Below are 14,079 nucleotides of genomic sequence, written 5' to 3' on the forward strand. Positions count from 1 at the left end.
TTGCTACTTATCTGTGCTACTGTGCTTCTCTATCTCTGCAGCTAGTGTTCAAGTGTGACATGAATTCTTTATCCGTATGGTATGGTGGTGGCTTGCAAGTGATGAAAAACAGTTCCTTTACACAAATGTCCATCTTTGTTAGTGCTGTCAAACAGCAAGTGTGATATCCAGGGAGTATACATCACTCTGTGGTTTACTGATAATGTAATCTCATTTCCAAAAATAAATTGAATGCATCTTTTTCATCTATAGCCATCAGTTTTACATAGGCTAAATGAAAACAATGTGTTAGAGACAATAAATGGGGCTTTGGAAGAAAGATCAGTGGCTAATTGGAATTAAACCTTTGGGTTTGCCACATTTTCTGATAAATTAACCTTCCTGAAGAAGCTCACGATAGCATCACTTGTTGTCGCAGACTTGTACAGATAAAATATAGTTTAAGGACTCTTTTTTCTTTTTTCAAATAATACCTTTAAAGTCTTTATGAGCGATTTGGGCAGAGCCTTTCTCAGTGATATTTTATGTATAGTAGTAATAAGCTTCACATTATAAAAAGTGTTAACAAACATTACACAATGTTTTCACAAATATGTGTTATTTAGTTATTTTCTGTGCCCTTCCAAGTAAAATGAACTAAAGTGAGCCGAAAAATGAATGAAGTGACATGTTTGATTTTAATAGGCAAGGTGCCATGACACAGACTCAACTATTCCCTAGCAGGAAATCTTTTGTTAAAGATTTTTTTGTTGCCTTGTGTTCAAGTTCAGAAGATGGGTAATAGTTCTGTTCTTGGGGAAATCTTACAACAGTTACGTCAGTCCTTTTAATAACTGGAAGATCTGAGAGAGGACCCCTTCTTCTTCCATGTGCCCTTCAACAACTGGATGTTTTGGCAGGCATTTCCAGTCAAAGTCAAGTAATTTTGATGATTCTTCTATGAAAGATTTGCTTTTACTATAGTTTAAGCTGACTGAAGTCTCTGTCATATCATCCCACCAACTTTGCTTTTCTGTGGATTTGCTCCCTAACTAGTTTTTGGCCAAGCCAGGCAATAGTGGTGCTTCTGCATGTGGAGAGGTGTCAGAAAAGCCAGTATGGCTTCTCCAGGCACTGTCAGCTATGAAACTGCATCTTAAAGTAGTTCAGATTTGTCATCATCTATCCACTCCAGAGCACCAAAGTCAGATCCTTCATTTCTGGTTTGCTTCTCGTAAGGTAATGCATGCGACCTGTTCAAGCAGCCTTAATATCCTTCCTTAATTGCCTCAAACAGTTGTGTTGCATATTTTTGTATCTTCATCCAGTGTTGCAAAGTTATACTGTTGCTGATACTGTTCTGTATGTATGACTGAGGTATTCCTCCTGTAACACTGTAGAAACAGCAGTTTTCTCTTGTTTCTGCTAGACCAGGCAGAACAAATTTGTTCAGACCTCTTGTATATCCTGCGTAACACCCCCACTGCTGAAGAAATACAGCGGTTCATTACAGATGCCATCCTTAAATCTCATTGAATTAGTGAGGCTACCTATTTAATTGAAGGACTCCTTTTATTAATAAGAGCTTGCTGTCTCAGGCCTGAAGGGGAAAACTAGCAAACTAGTTTTCATCCTGCAGGAGCATACAGTCATAATAGGGAGGCATTTCTAGTGCTGATATAAATAATAGGTGTATTTGTTTTATCAGTGATGTTTATGTGGTTGTATTGCTGCTGTGGATACCAGGCTAGGCATCAAGTTCCTTCAGCTGCTTCGTAGGGCAGATGGCAAGAGCATGTTAGCAATACCATTAGGTTTTCAGTTCCTGTGGTTCTGCATTACACCAAAGACACCTTTTATATAAAACCACTGGTTGCACCTTTATTCTACTGACGTCTTCTGATCTGTACCAAAGCAGGTTGTTGCTGTATCATATTATACATGCTGTGTGGTATCTCTTTTCCTGCCTATTAGAAAGTGTGTCAGTGGTTATATCCTGTGCCTATTGAATGACAGGTGATCATTAAGACCTATTAGCAGCATCAATAATTGATTCATAGATTATTCCATGTATAACATGGTTCTTTTTGGACAAATTTATTGTATTGCTTTGAAGTGGAGGACTGTAGGTATTTCTTATATTTATTAAATATGTATTCAAGTCTATTGAAGGGGAGGTTTTGTGATCTTTCTAGTACAGATGAAGTAACTCATTCTTTCCTTGTGTCCTAGTTTAGACTTGGATCTCTGAAGCTACAGAAAGTTTCAAGTCCAGCAGAGGTGGTTAAGGAGCTGATTGGTTACTGCCTGGACTGCCTAGGAAAACTACAGGTGAAAAATGAGCATCTGGAAAAAGAAAATGAAAGGCTTTTCAGTGGCTGGAGCAATGTGGAGAAGCGGTGAGTTTAGAAGTGCATTCACAGGTGATTCTTGAGAAACTCACCAATACTGTCAGTACAGACTTTACTGGTGAACAATTTTGTAGTCATATACTAAAAGAAGCACACAAATTTTTCTTCTTTTGACAAGTGTTTTTGAGTTGTGGGTCTCCTTTGTATGTCAAAGGAACTGGTATTATAAACTTTGCAATTAAAACTGGTTTTAATTTTATGATGCAGAATAAAATCCAGCAAAACTTCTTTTATCTAGAATCCTCTCCACTTTCTTCAGGAAGCCTTTTCCTTTCCATTATTACCTGCAATTTTTAGTGCCAGTAGTTTAAATTATTTACATTTTTCAGTGGGAAATAAGTTGCCATTGCCTTAATCTGTTTGTCTTGTCAAAACAGCCGGAATTGGAAAATAAATGTTTTGTTATAGGGAAAAGTACCATTATTTTGTTGAAGATTTTTATAATTGCCATTGCATTTACAGTCAGAATTCTCTGCCACTGCACTCGGTAGTGAAGTAATCTATGCTTATTGCAGTTAGCATACAACAACTTAGCACATGGAAGCAGACATTTAATTTGTTTTTCTATAGCTTTATCTGAATAAATACGTTTTGGAAGACTGGTGAATGAATGTTGTTAATTGGTGTTAATTTACCTTGAAAAAAAGAGCTAACTTTTGGGAGGAGTTAGTTTTGTTTCCCACTCATTAAAATGAGTAACAGTTTCTCCTGACAATCTCCCTGACAAGCATATAGCCTTCCTAAGTAGTGTTTTACTGCTTAACAGTTTATTGAACAATAACGTATTGTATAACCAGTGTGCTGCACCCTGTAATATGCATTAGTGCCGATGTCAATTTCCATGGTGGAGAGGTGCTCTTAAAGAGTAATGCCAAAGGAAAAGTCACAGTTGCCTAACAGTCTTTGCTCTCAGAAGCAGCGTATTCAGCCTTGGGAGATGATGAGTTTCTTTCATAGGTTTACATTTTAAATAACAAAAAAAAGATTTTTCAAAATAAATACTGGCATTTGTATGGTCACCAGACTTTGGACATGTCTGCTAAATGGAGAAGAAAAATAATTTTCATCCAAATGATGTTGTTTTTTCTTTTTTTTGCCACACCCCAATGTACCCTGCTGTCTCTCTTCACTCTTTTGGCTCCAAATGCTAGGCCTAGATTGTTGTGAGTTTCATAGAGCTGAACAAAAGCTTTGCCTGTCTTTGTTCAGAGGGCAGGATTTAAGGCTTCACATTCTGTATCACACTGTTGAGTGGTAAACCATCAAATACAAAGCATGTGATGTGGAGAATTGTGTTCCTTCTTTGCCTGTAGCTAAGGCACATGAGCTCCAAAGTTTCAATTTCCGCAGTTTCCCTTGCTTAATATCTCTTTCTTCAGGACCTCATTTGAGTTAAAACATAGCATACAAACTTCCAAGAGTTGGGTTTGTTCAGTTTAAGTATAGGACACTGGATGGAATTGCTCAATCATTTCTTTCCCATTTCCCTGCCCTAATTTTCTTGCCCATTGTGAAGATTTTGTGAGCTTAGCTCAGCAGCTTTGTCCCATAGCTCTCTGGGGTCTCTTGAAGTATAAGCTCATTCTGCTCTCTGGTCTTAAAATGGCAAACAGATTGCCTTCTGGAGGCCAAATTTGCCTAGTGTGCAATCCCTGGGTGGAATACCAGCTCTGCTCTGCTGCTGACAATTGCCTCAAAGTACCTGAGATCTGCTTGGCTGTAAAGAGCTTTAGAGGCAGCCCTATGACAGGAATGACTCCTGCCACTTCCATCTGCAGTTCAGGTCTGAGTGAAGGCAAAAATTGGGAACAGGGCAAAAATCCCTTTGAAGAGAAATCCCTGCATGATTAAATTATTAAATTACTTACACGCTCTAGTCTAAGTTATGCAGTGTCTGAGGTGTTCAGAGTGTTTCTTATTGAAACTGTAACTCCATTTTCACTGTCTTGCTTATTGTGATGAACTATATGTAGGATTTTACCTGTCTGAATGTTCGCCTGCTTTTAGGCAATGACCCATGTGTAGGTGACAACAGTAGGAGAGTTATTGACTAGCTAGACTGTTTGGCATTTGATCTAAATACATAAAATAAAAATTACTAGGATATTATCTGGCAAGATCCAAATAGGAAAGCTATGGAAATTTTCAAAAGGATTATTCTGAAAATGCTGCAAGTAGATGCCTCAGAGGGAGTGTGTGTGTACACCTCAGACGTAGCTTAGTTAAAATATCAGAGCAGAATAACTTTTGGTTTTATTTCATATAGATAATTGATACAGTAAGTGTAAAGTAATATTAATGTGTAGCAAAATAACTCTTCGGCCGACAAAACACAAGTTGAATTTCTTGTTTGGATATGGTATCTATTTTACATCAAATGTCTAAAATAAGTGTAGACAAGCCAAAATCAGAATAGCTGTTAATTTGTATTGTGGTTAACTATGATGACAGCATATTTAGGCTATAAGCAGCTTATAAAGAGGCAGACTAGGTAACTTGGTGCTTAAAACTGACTTACCAGCATTAGCTAATCAAGATTCAAAACCATTGCAAGTGTTGGGGGAAGGGTGAATCTGAAATGTAACAAAACAGTGCTTTAAGAGCAGTAATTATTTTAGAGTACTGAGGACAAGGATAAGTAGCAGAGATGTTGCATTTTTTTTTCTTTCTGGAATTGGAGTGTGGAAAATGTAAAAATGCCATTAAGTTTAATAGTTCATATTAACCTCTGTGAAGCATGTGTGATTGCTCTAGGCAGCACTTAAGAACTAGGCAGTTACTTATTTTCTGAATTACTAGTCCTAACCATACCTAGCATTAGCTGCTTTTAGTAAGTTATGCAAGCTTTTGATGCCTATCAACTTGGGTGTGTCTAGCACATTAAAAGCATTGCACTTACATAACAGAGAGATCTAAGAATACAGATATTTGAAACACATGCAAATAAGACTTGCACCACTCTAGCCATTAACTTTCATTTATTTTCCTGTGCTTGAAAATTGTCTTTGAGATGAGCAGCTTCTCTCTTTGGCCTAGGGAGATGGCATTCTAGTGAGACAAATCATATAAAGGCACAAGCATGTGACGAATTGCAATTAAAGTTTGTATTTATTGCTGGTGAGGTACTGGAATGAAACGCAGCCAGCTTTGCTTAGTGGTCACGTAATTCAGGTAATGCATGCCTGAGTGAATCCTAAAGGCTTGCAGAGTTACAGCCAGAACCACCAACACCCTTTACATTCTGCATAATTAATGGTCCTTGTTCCCAAGCGGCAGAGGACTGTTGCTTCTTACTATTCAGTTTTTCAGTATCATCATATACCATAGTAATATATTTTTAAAGGTTCATAGCTTGAAAATGTATTATTACTATAATACAATTTTACACTAATTGAATGTTATGCCAAATTAATGATATATCTGTGTCTGGAAAATGTATTTCTATGTGGATTACTTTAAAAAAAAAAACAGGATAAAAACCCAAAAAAAGTGTTCACATAAATGAAAACAGTCATATAAGATTAACTGGTGGCATACTAATTGATTTTGCCTACAGGGAATAGTTAATATTCTAATCTCACAGTCAGTATGTTTATTTGGAGATACTAATATTTTGCTCCAAGGGCTAAAGAAATTGGCTAGTTTTGCAGTAGGTTCCTGTGCAGTGGTTAAGGTCCAGCCAGCATCAGCTTTACTTTATTGACAGTTTACAGTTAAGTGGACTTTCACCAGAACATGTCTTATATGACACCTTTTTGGCCAGGTTGGTAAAATGTAACTGCTTAAATGAACCTCAGCTGTTCTGACAGTAACCAGTGCATTGGGAAAATAAAGACAGAGTAGTAATCACTTTCTTTAGTTAGTATTATTTGAGAAAATGAATTTTTCTCTAGGATTTTATGGAGACAGGATTACCATATTTTACATAAAATTCTTGTTTTGCGTTTTTATATATACAGACATAATTATTTTGAGGCATGTAAATGGCAAGTTACCTAACAGCTGTAATTTTTTTTTTAAAAAAAATCTATTTATTAATGGCTGAATTCTACTTGGTATGTAGGAGTCAATTCCTTTTCTTACCTTTCTTACTCCATGAGGTGGGCAAGGCTCTTCTGGACCCTCTACTGGGGTTTAGGATTCTTTGTGAATTATCTGTTTGTTCCCCACTAAACCGTTAACTTCCCTTTTATAGGTAGAAAGTCTCCTGGTAGTTGATTAGTGCTTATGATCTTTCACTTAGGAATTATTGAACTGATCTATATGGTAATGATGTTCTTCTATTTGCATTTAAATTAGATGAATTATTTATCAACTATCGAGCATATCCCTAAAGCATTGCACAGTAGTCTTAATACTTTGTGAGATTATTTTATGCTATCTTTCTTCTTATATAGTATATGTTTTTGATCTATGAACAAAACAATCAATATTTCTACAGGAAGTCTTTTGAAATGTATTACTTTATAAATAACTATTTTAAAAATCTTTTATGCACTTGGATTTAATAACAAAGGAAGCCTTTTGGAATTTTTTACCAATCTTGTGTAGGTTGATGGAAAAACTATTTTTTATAGGTTATAGCTGCTTGCTATAATACTGGATACCATTATCAGTAAGATTATCAGGATGCTTATTTGCTTGTTATAAATACAGCTATGAAAATGTTGTTGGTTCAGCCCATGAACTAAAAAGTTGTGACATTCAAGAAGTAAATACAGGATTGCATTTGCTAAGAGTAACTTCATTTGTTGTGCTCGTGTTTGCTTTCCTTATGAGTATACCTCCACATTCTTAATTGTGTATTTCCTTTGTCCTTCATTTTGTTGACACTGACCTACCTGCAGGTATATGGCACGTTGCACCTGTAAAAAACAGAAGAATATTTTACTCTGAAGATATTAGCCTTTTGAACATTTTTGTGTGCATTGTAAATGTGTAGTCCTCTATCAAGTAATTGTGATTGGATTGGTGGGGGAGAGGTGTGTAAAAATGTGCCTAGTGGTGTCTGCAAGTGTACCAAGATCTCATCTCTGCATCTGTGTAATTCAAAATGGATTCTGCAGCACTGGAATTTTTAGCATTATATTTGTCTGAATGCTTGTAAGGGATTACATTTGCCATCTGCTGTTGCCAGGAACTGCTTTTTGCACCTTGCACAGTCCCTAGAACAGAATATGCAAGGCTGTTGATGCAAAATGGACAGGCAAAGCTATGTATCATCCACAACTGGCAAGTGGTTCCTGGCAAGGAAAGTGTTCTGGAGCTGATGCAGTTGTGCAAAGTACTTAGTGGTCAACTCAGCCTATGATGAAGTGGAGTTGCGTATTTCTTGGTTTGTTTTGTTTTATTTTTTTTCCTCCTGTTCAAGTATGTTTCAAGTCAGTGTGTGGTCCAGATTTGGAACCTGTCAAGCTTAATCATATCTAATTGTAATCTCATTATGTGTATCCTAGGTATGACCACTATAGTGAATTCAGCATTGAAACTGAAGAACACTTGCCTATCTAAATTGTGGTTGTCTCGAATGCTTGTGTACAAGAACATAGTGAAAAAATCATGAAGTGAAAATTTTCCCCTTGGAAACTTCACCCTTTTGGTAGCAAACTTCATTGCACTTTTTTAATGAAACAAAATGATTTTTCTGGCTGGTTTCAGACATGGGATTCTAGACTATTCAGTCAACATGGGTTCACAAAAGGCAGGTCTTGCCAGACTAACCTGATCGCCTTCTATGACAAAGTGACTCGGCTGCTGGATGAGGTCTTCCTGGACTTCAGCAAAGCCTTTGACAAGGTTTCTCACAGCGTCCTGCTTGAGAAACTGTCAGCCTCTGGGCTGGACAGGCGCACACTCTCCTGGGTGGAAAACTGGTTGGATGGCCGGGCCCAGAGAGTGGTGGTAAATGGTGTGAAATCCAGCTGGAGGCCAGTGACAAGTGGGGTTCCCCAGGGCTCAGTGCTGGGTCCAGCCCTGTTCAATGTCTTCATCAATGATCTGGATGAAGGCATTGAGTGCACCCTTAGCAAGTTTGCGGACGACACTAAGCTGGGTGGAAGTGTCGATCTGCTGGAGGGTAGGGAGGCTCTGCAAAGGGATCTGAACAGGCTGGACCGCTGGGCAGAGTTCAATGGCATGAGGTTTAACAAGGCCAAATGCCGGGTCCTGCACTTGGGGCACAACAACCCTATGCAGTGCTACAGACTAGGAGAAGTCTGTCTAGAAAGCTGCCTGGAGGAGAGGGACCTGGGTGTGTTGGTTGACAGCCGACTGAATATGAGCCAGCAGTGTGCCCAGGTGGCCAAGAAGGCCAATGGCATCTTGGCTTGTATCAGAAATGGCGTGACCAGCAGGTCCAGGGAGGTTATCCTCCCTCTGTACTCGGCACTGGTGAGACCGCTCCTCGAATCCTGTGTTCAGTTCTGGGCCCCTCACCATAAGAAGGATGTTGAGGCTCTGGAACGAGTCCAGAGAAGAGCAACAAAGCTGGTGAAAGGGCTGGAGAACAGGCCTTATGAGGAGCGGCTGAGAGAGCTGGGGTTATTTAGCCTGGAGAAGAGGAGGCAGAGGGGTGACCTCATTGCTCTCTACAACTACCTGAAAGGACGTTGTAGAGAGGAGGGTGCTGGCCTCTTCTCCCAAGTGACAGGGGACAGGACAAGAGGGAATGGCCTCAAGCTCCGCCAGGGGAGGTTTAGGCTAGACGTTAGGAAAAAATTCTTTACAGAAAGGGTCATTGGGCACTGGAACAGGCTGCCCAGGGAGGTGGTTGGGTCACCTTCCCTGGAGGTGTTTAAGGCACGGGTGGACGAGGTGCTGAGGGATATGGTTTAGTGTTTGATAGGAACGGTTGGACTTGATGATCCGGTGGGTCTCTTCCAACCTGGTTATTCTGTGATTCTGTGACTAGTAACACATGCATGGCATAGGGATTCCTGTAACAGGAAGACTGGCCTCACTGCAAAATTTTCTTCCATGAAACAGAATTTGAAGAAGAAATAGTGTAACAATTAATTTTTCATTGTAGGCTGGAAAAATGTGTGGAAGCTAAAGAAGAACTAGAGGCAGATCTTTATAACCGGTTTATTTTGGTGCTGAATGAAAAGAAGGCAAAGATAAGAAACTTACAGAAATTGTTGAACAAAGCTGAAGAATCTGCATCAGATTCCAAATGTACAAGGTATTTCTTAATTTTCCTGAGTTACTTGGTATCATACCTGGTGCATAGTTTAGTTTAGTTTGTATTTCTTCATCTCTAACAGTGAGATCTTCCTGGCTATGTGCTTGATTATCTAAAGCAGTAGTGTTAGTCATGAAAACAGAGGATTCTTTGTGGTGTTGCTGCAAATAGCAGAATGTTGCTTTGGAAGCTGTAGCCAAGAACTAAATATTCCATGATAGTCTTTCTGTTAGGTAGCAGTTGATTTTCCAATCAGATTGTCTTTACCATTTCTGTAGGTGATACTTAAATATCCATTCTCCTTGAATTGTTTGTTTCCTTTAGTCCTTTGGCAAACAAAAATATCTAAACCTGAACTTTTTTATATACTTATTATTTCAAAAATATCCATCAGGATGTATCAATCTACTGCTACAGCACAACTTGATTTATTTGCTATTTTTATCCCGTTTTTTTATTTCTTAACTTACCTTTTGTTGTCTGTCCTTGCAGATGAATATGCTAAGCTGTTTGCTGTGGGGAATCTGTGTTGACATGCATCAGTTTGCATTACCTAATAACTGAAATTCTTTGCAGAAATAATAGATGGCAAAGATGTGGGGGTTTTTTCCTCCCTTTTTTTCTTTCCCCACCCTAGGGATAATATAGCTACCACTCAGATGGCTACAGGGAGAGAAAATGACTATGAAGGAAGCACTGATGAGGAAAGTGAAAACTTAACAGGAGCCTCATTACAATCAGGTAAGACAGAATGTATTGTCTTTGCGGAATATCATGAACAGGCCAATCACTTTATGTGAATAAACCTTAATGAAGACAAAATACTACCTGACAAATTGCTCTGTGACAAGTCAACCTCCAAGCCTTAAAATTATCTCTCTTGAAGCTGATAATACTGGCATTTTCAAATTAGAGAGGGGAAGTTTAAAAGTGTGTTACACAAGTGAAGTTACTGTCATTTCTTCCAAAAGGACAAATTATATGCTTTGTAGAACTAATGAAAGTCGAAGCGTATCTGAACCATCAACAACTCCATTTTAAATTCTAGGAATCATGATGTGTATGCAGTGATTTCTAAAATGTAAAATGTACTTCCTGACAGTTTCAATAGTATTTAAAAAGGGAAAATAAAAAAGGATTAGCAGCTATAAAAAGAGCTGTGTGCATAAATGGAATAGTCTTCTTGGACTTCAGTAAAGCCTTTGACAAAGTTTCTCACAGCATTCTGCTTAGGAAACTGTCAGCCTCTGGACTGGAGAGGCGCACACTCTCCTGAGTGGAAAACTGGTTGGAAAGCCGGACCCAAAGAGTGGTGGTAAATGGTGTTAAATCCAGCTGGAGGCCAGTGACAAGTGGTGTCCCCAGGGCTCAGTGCTGGGTCCAGCCCTGTTCGATGTCTTTATCGGTGACCTGGGTGAAGGCATTGAGTGCACCCTTAGCAAGTTTGCAGATGACACTAAGCTGGGTGGAAATGTCAATCTGCTGAAGGGTCGAGAGGCTCCAAAGGGATCTGAACAGGCTGAAGTGCTGGACTGAGACCAGTGGCATGAGGTTTAACAAGGCCAAATGCCGGGTCCTGCACTTAGAATCATAGAATCATAGAATAACCAGGTTGGAAGAGACCCACCGGATCATCGAGTCCAATCATTCCTATCAAACACTAAACCATGCCCCTTAGCACCTTGTCCACCCGTGCCTTAAACACCTCCAGGGAAGGTGACTCAACCACCTCCCTGGGCAGCCTGTTCCAGTGCCCAATCACCCTTTCTGTGAAGAATTTTTTCCTAATGTCCAGCCTAAACCTCCCCTGGTGGAGCTGGAGGCTATTCCCTCTTGTCCTGTCCCCCGTCACTTGGGAGAAGAGGCCAGCACCCTCCTCTCTGCAGCCTCCTTTCAGGTAGTTGTAGAGAGCAATGAGGTCACCCCTCAGCCTCCTCTTCTCCTGGCTAAACAACCCCAGCTCTCTCAGCCGCTCCTCATAAGGTCTGCTCTCCAGCCCCCTCACCAGCTTTGTTGCTCTTCTCTGGAATCGCTCCAGAGCCTCAACATCCTTCTTGTGCTGAGGGGCCCAGAACTGAACACAGGATTCGAGGAGTGGTCTCACCAGTGCCAAGTCCAGAGGGAGAATAACCTCCCTGGACCTGCTGGTCACACCGTTTCTGATCCAAGCCAAGATGCCATTGGCCTTCTTGGCCACCTGGGCCACTGCTGGCTCATGTTCAGTCGGCTGTCAACCAACCCCCCCAGGTCCCTCTCCTCCAGGCAGCTTTCTAGACAGACATCTCCTAGTCTGTAGCACTGCATAGGGTTGTTGTGCCCCAAGTGCAGGACCCGGCATCTGGCCTTGTTAAACCTCATGCCATTGGACTCTGCCCAGCGGTCCAGCCTGTTCAGATCCCTTTGCAGAGCCTCCCTACCCTCCAGCAGATCGACACTTCCACCCAGCTTAGTGTCGTCCGCAAACTTGCTAAGGGTGCACTCGATGCCTTCATCCAGGTCATTGATGAAGACATTGAACAGGGCTGGACCCAGCACTGAGCCCTGGGGAACCCCACTTGTCACTGGCCTCCAGCTGGATTTCACACCATTTCCTACCACTCTCTGGGCCCGGCCATCCAACCAGTTTTCCACCCAGGAGAGTGTGCGCCTGTCCAGGCCAGAGGCTGACAGTTTCCAAAGCAGAATGCTGTGAGAAACTGTGTCAAAGGCTTTACTGAAGTCCAGGAAGACCACATCCACAGCCTTTCCCTCATCCAGCAGGGGCACAACAACCCTGTGCAGCTACAGACTAGGGGAAGAGTGGCTAGAAAGCTGCCCGGAGGAGAAGGACCTGGGGGTGTTGGTTGACAGTGACTGAACATGATCCAGCAGTGGCTCAGGTGGCCAAGAAGGCCAATGGCATCCTGGCTTGTACCAGAAGTAGCGTGACCTGCAGGTCCAGGAAGGTTATTCTCCCTCTGTACTCGGCACTGGTGAGACCGCACCTCGAATCCTGTGTTCATTTCTCGGGCCTTTGCTACAAGAAGGATGTTGAGGCTCTGAGACGAGTTCAGAGAAGAGCAACAAGGCTGGTGAAGGGGCAGTGGAACAAGGCTTAGGAGGAGTGGCTGAGAGATCTGGGGTTGTTTAGCCTTGAGAAGAGGCTGAGGGGAGACCTTATTACTTTCTACAACTACCTGAAAGGAGATTGTGGAGAGGAGGGAGCTGGCCTTTTCTCCCAAGTGACAGGTGATAGGACAACAGGGAATAGCCTCAAGCTGTGCCAGGGGAGGTTCAGGCTGGACATCAGAAAAAACATTTCCACAGAAGCGTTCATCCGGCACTGGCAGAGGCTTCCCAGGTCGGTGGTTGAGTCACCATCGCTGGAGGTGTTTAGAAAACAGGTGGATAAAGTGCTCAGGGATATGGTTTAGTGGCAGGTAGGAATGGTTTGGCTTGAAGATTTGGCTAGTGATTCTGTGATTGTGTGAAAAAGTTATTTATAGAATAATTAATTTTAATTTATCAGTGAAATTTTGGCCTCATGAAGATGCTCATTAACCTCAATTTGATTTATTTTTCCAGGACTGGAGATTTTTATAAAGTGTATGAAATGCAACAATTGCCTGTTCTAAAATTCAGGATATTTAACTGTTAATTGTAAGAAATTTTGGCACATTTTGGCAAGCTATAAGAATATGCGGAACAAACACTCTCAAAATTTTAAAATGCCATTGATGCTTGTCATATAGTGATACATATAAACTTCCCTTCAAGTCAAAGTTTGCTATGGGTTCTCTCACTGGAGTTTCTATTTCCACCATAGGTAAATATAACCAAGACAACAGCTTGTTACAACAGTTTACGGTACATACTGGGAACTGAAACTGTTCAAGACCCTGATACCAGTGGTATTCAGCTTTGTAACTTATATAAGAAGATTCATTGTGGAATCTGTGATGTAGTGTAACATAAATTGAGCTTCAGATAGAAGGAGAAAGTTGCAATCAAAGAAAGAAATAATTTTATATTACATGTGCTCTTTGGTTCAGAAATCTTTGCTTTTAAGTGATACTTGATCTGTTCAGATAATGTGGGTATAAATACTCTACTGTGTGGAAGGTGCTGATTCTTTTCTAGAGTTAGTAGGACTTAATTAGCTCAGTTAGAGTTTTAATATAGACGTATTTATTTTAAAATCAAAGCAGCCCCCAGTGCCCTTCAAAGGGAATCATGAGGAACTGGACTGATTAATGTTACAGGAAAAAAATAGGAACTGTATTTTTGAATTGTAGACAAAAATGTGCTTTCTGTTGACTTTGAGGGATACAACATTCAGGATTTTGAGTTCTTGCAGATGCGAAATTTGCAAATAATACAAAGAGTGTAAACTTAATCCTTTGGATAATACACTCAGGTTTTTCAAGGTAGTGGCATTCTTGAACCTGCACAATGAATATCACTTAGGTGAATTGATAGTCTTCCTGTGTACAAGGCTTGCTCTTTCCACGAACAATAAAAAAGCGCAGA

The 14,079-nt window shown here is 40.5% G+C and overlaps 1 protein-coding gene across 3 annotated transcripts in view; it reads left to right on the forward strand.

Moving 5' to 3' along the window:
• XRCC4 (X-ray repair cross complementing 4) overlaps window positions 1-14,079 on the forward strand; it is a 169,690-nt gene that overhangs the window by 60,962 nt on the left and 94,649 nt on the right. For all 3 annotated transcript variants that reach the window (XM_069880345.1, XM_069880342.1, XM_069880343.1), the window contains exons 4-6: window positions 2,212-2,378; window positions 9,418-9,570; window positions 10,208-10,311. In XM_069880345.1, coding sequence (XP_069736446.1) covers window positions 2,212-2,378; window positions 9,418-9,570; window positions 10,208-10,311 — 424 coding nt within the window. The remainder of the gene's footprint in view (window positions 1-2,211; window positions 2,379-9,417; window positions 9,571-10,207; window positions 10,312-14,079) is intronic.

Source organism: Phaenicophaeus curvirostris, chromosome Z (genome assembly GCF_032191515.1).
Source record: "Phaenicophaeus curvirostris isolate KB17595 chromosome Z, BPBGC_Pcur_1.0, whole genome shotgun sequence".
NCBI classification, from domain to species: domain Eukaryota; kingdom Metazoa; phylum Chordata; class Aves; order Cuculiformes; family Cuculidae; genus Phaenicophaeus; species Phaenicophaeus curvirostris.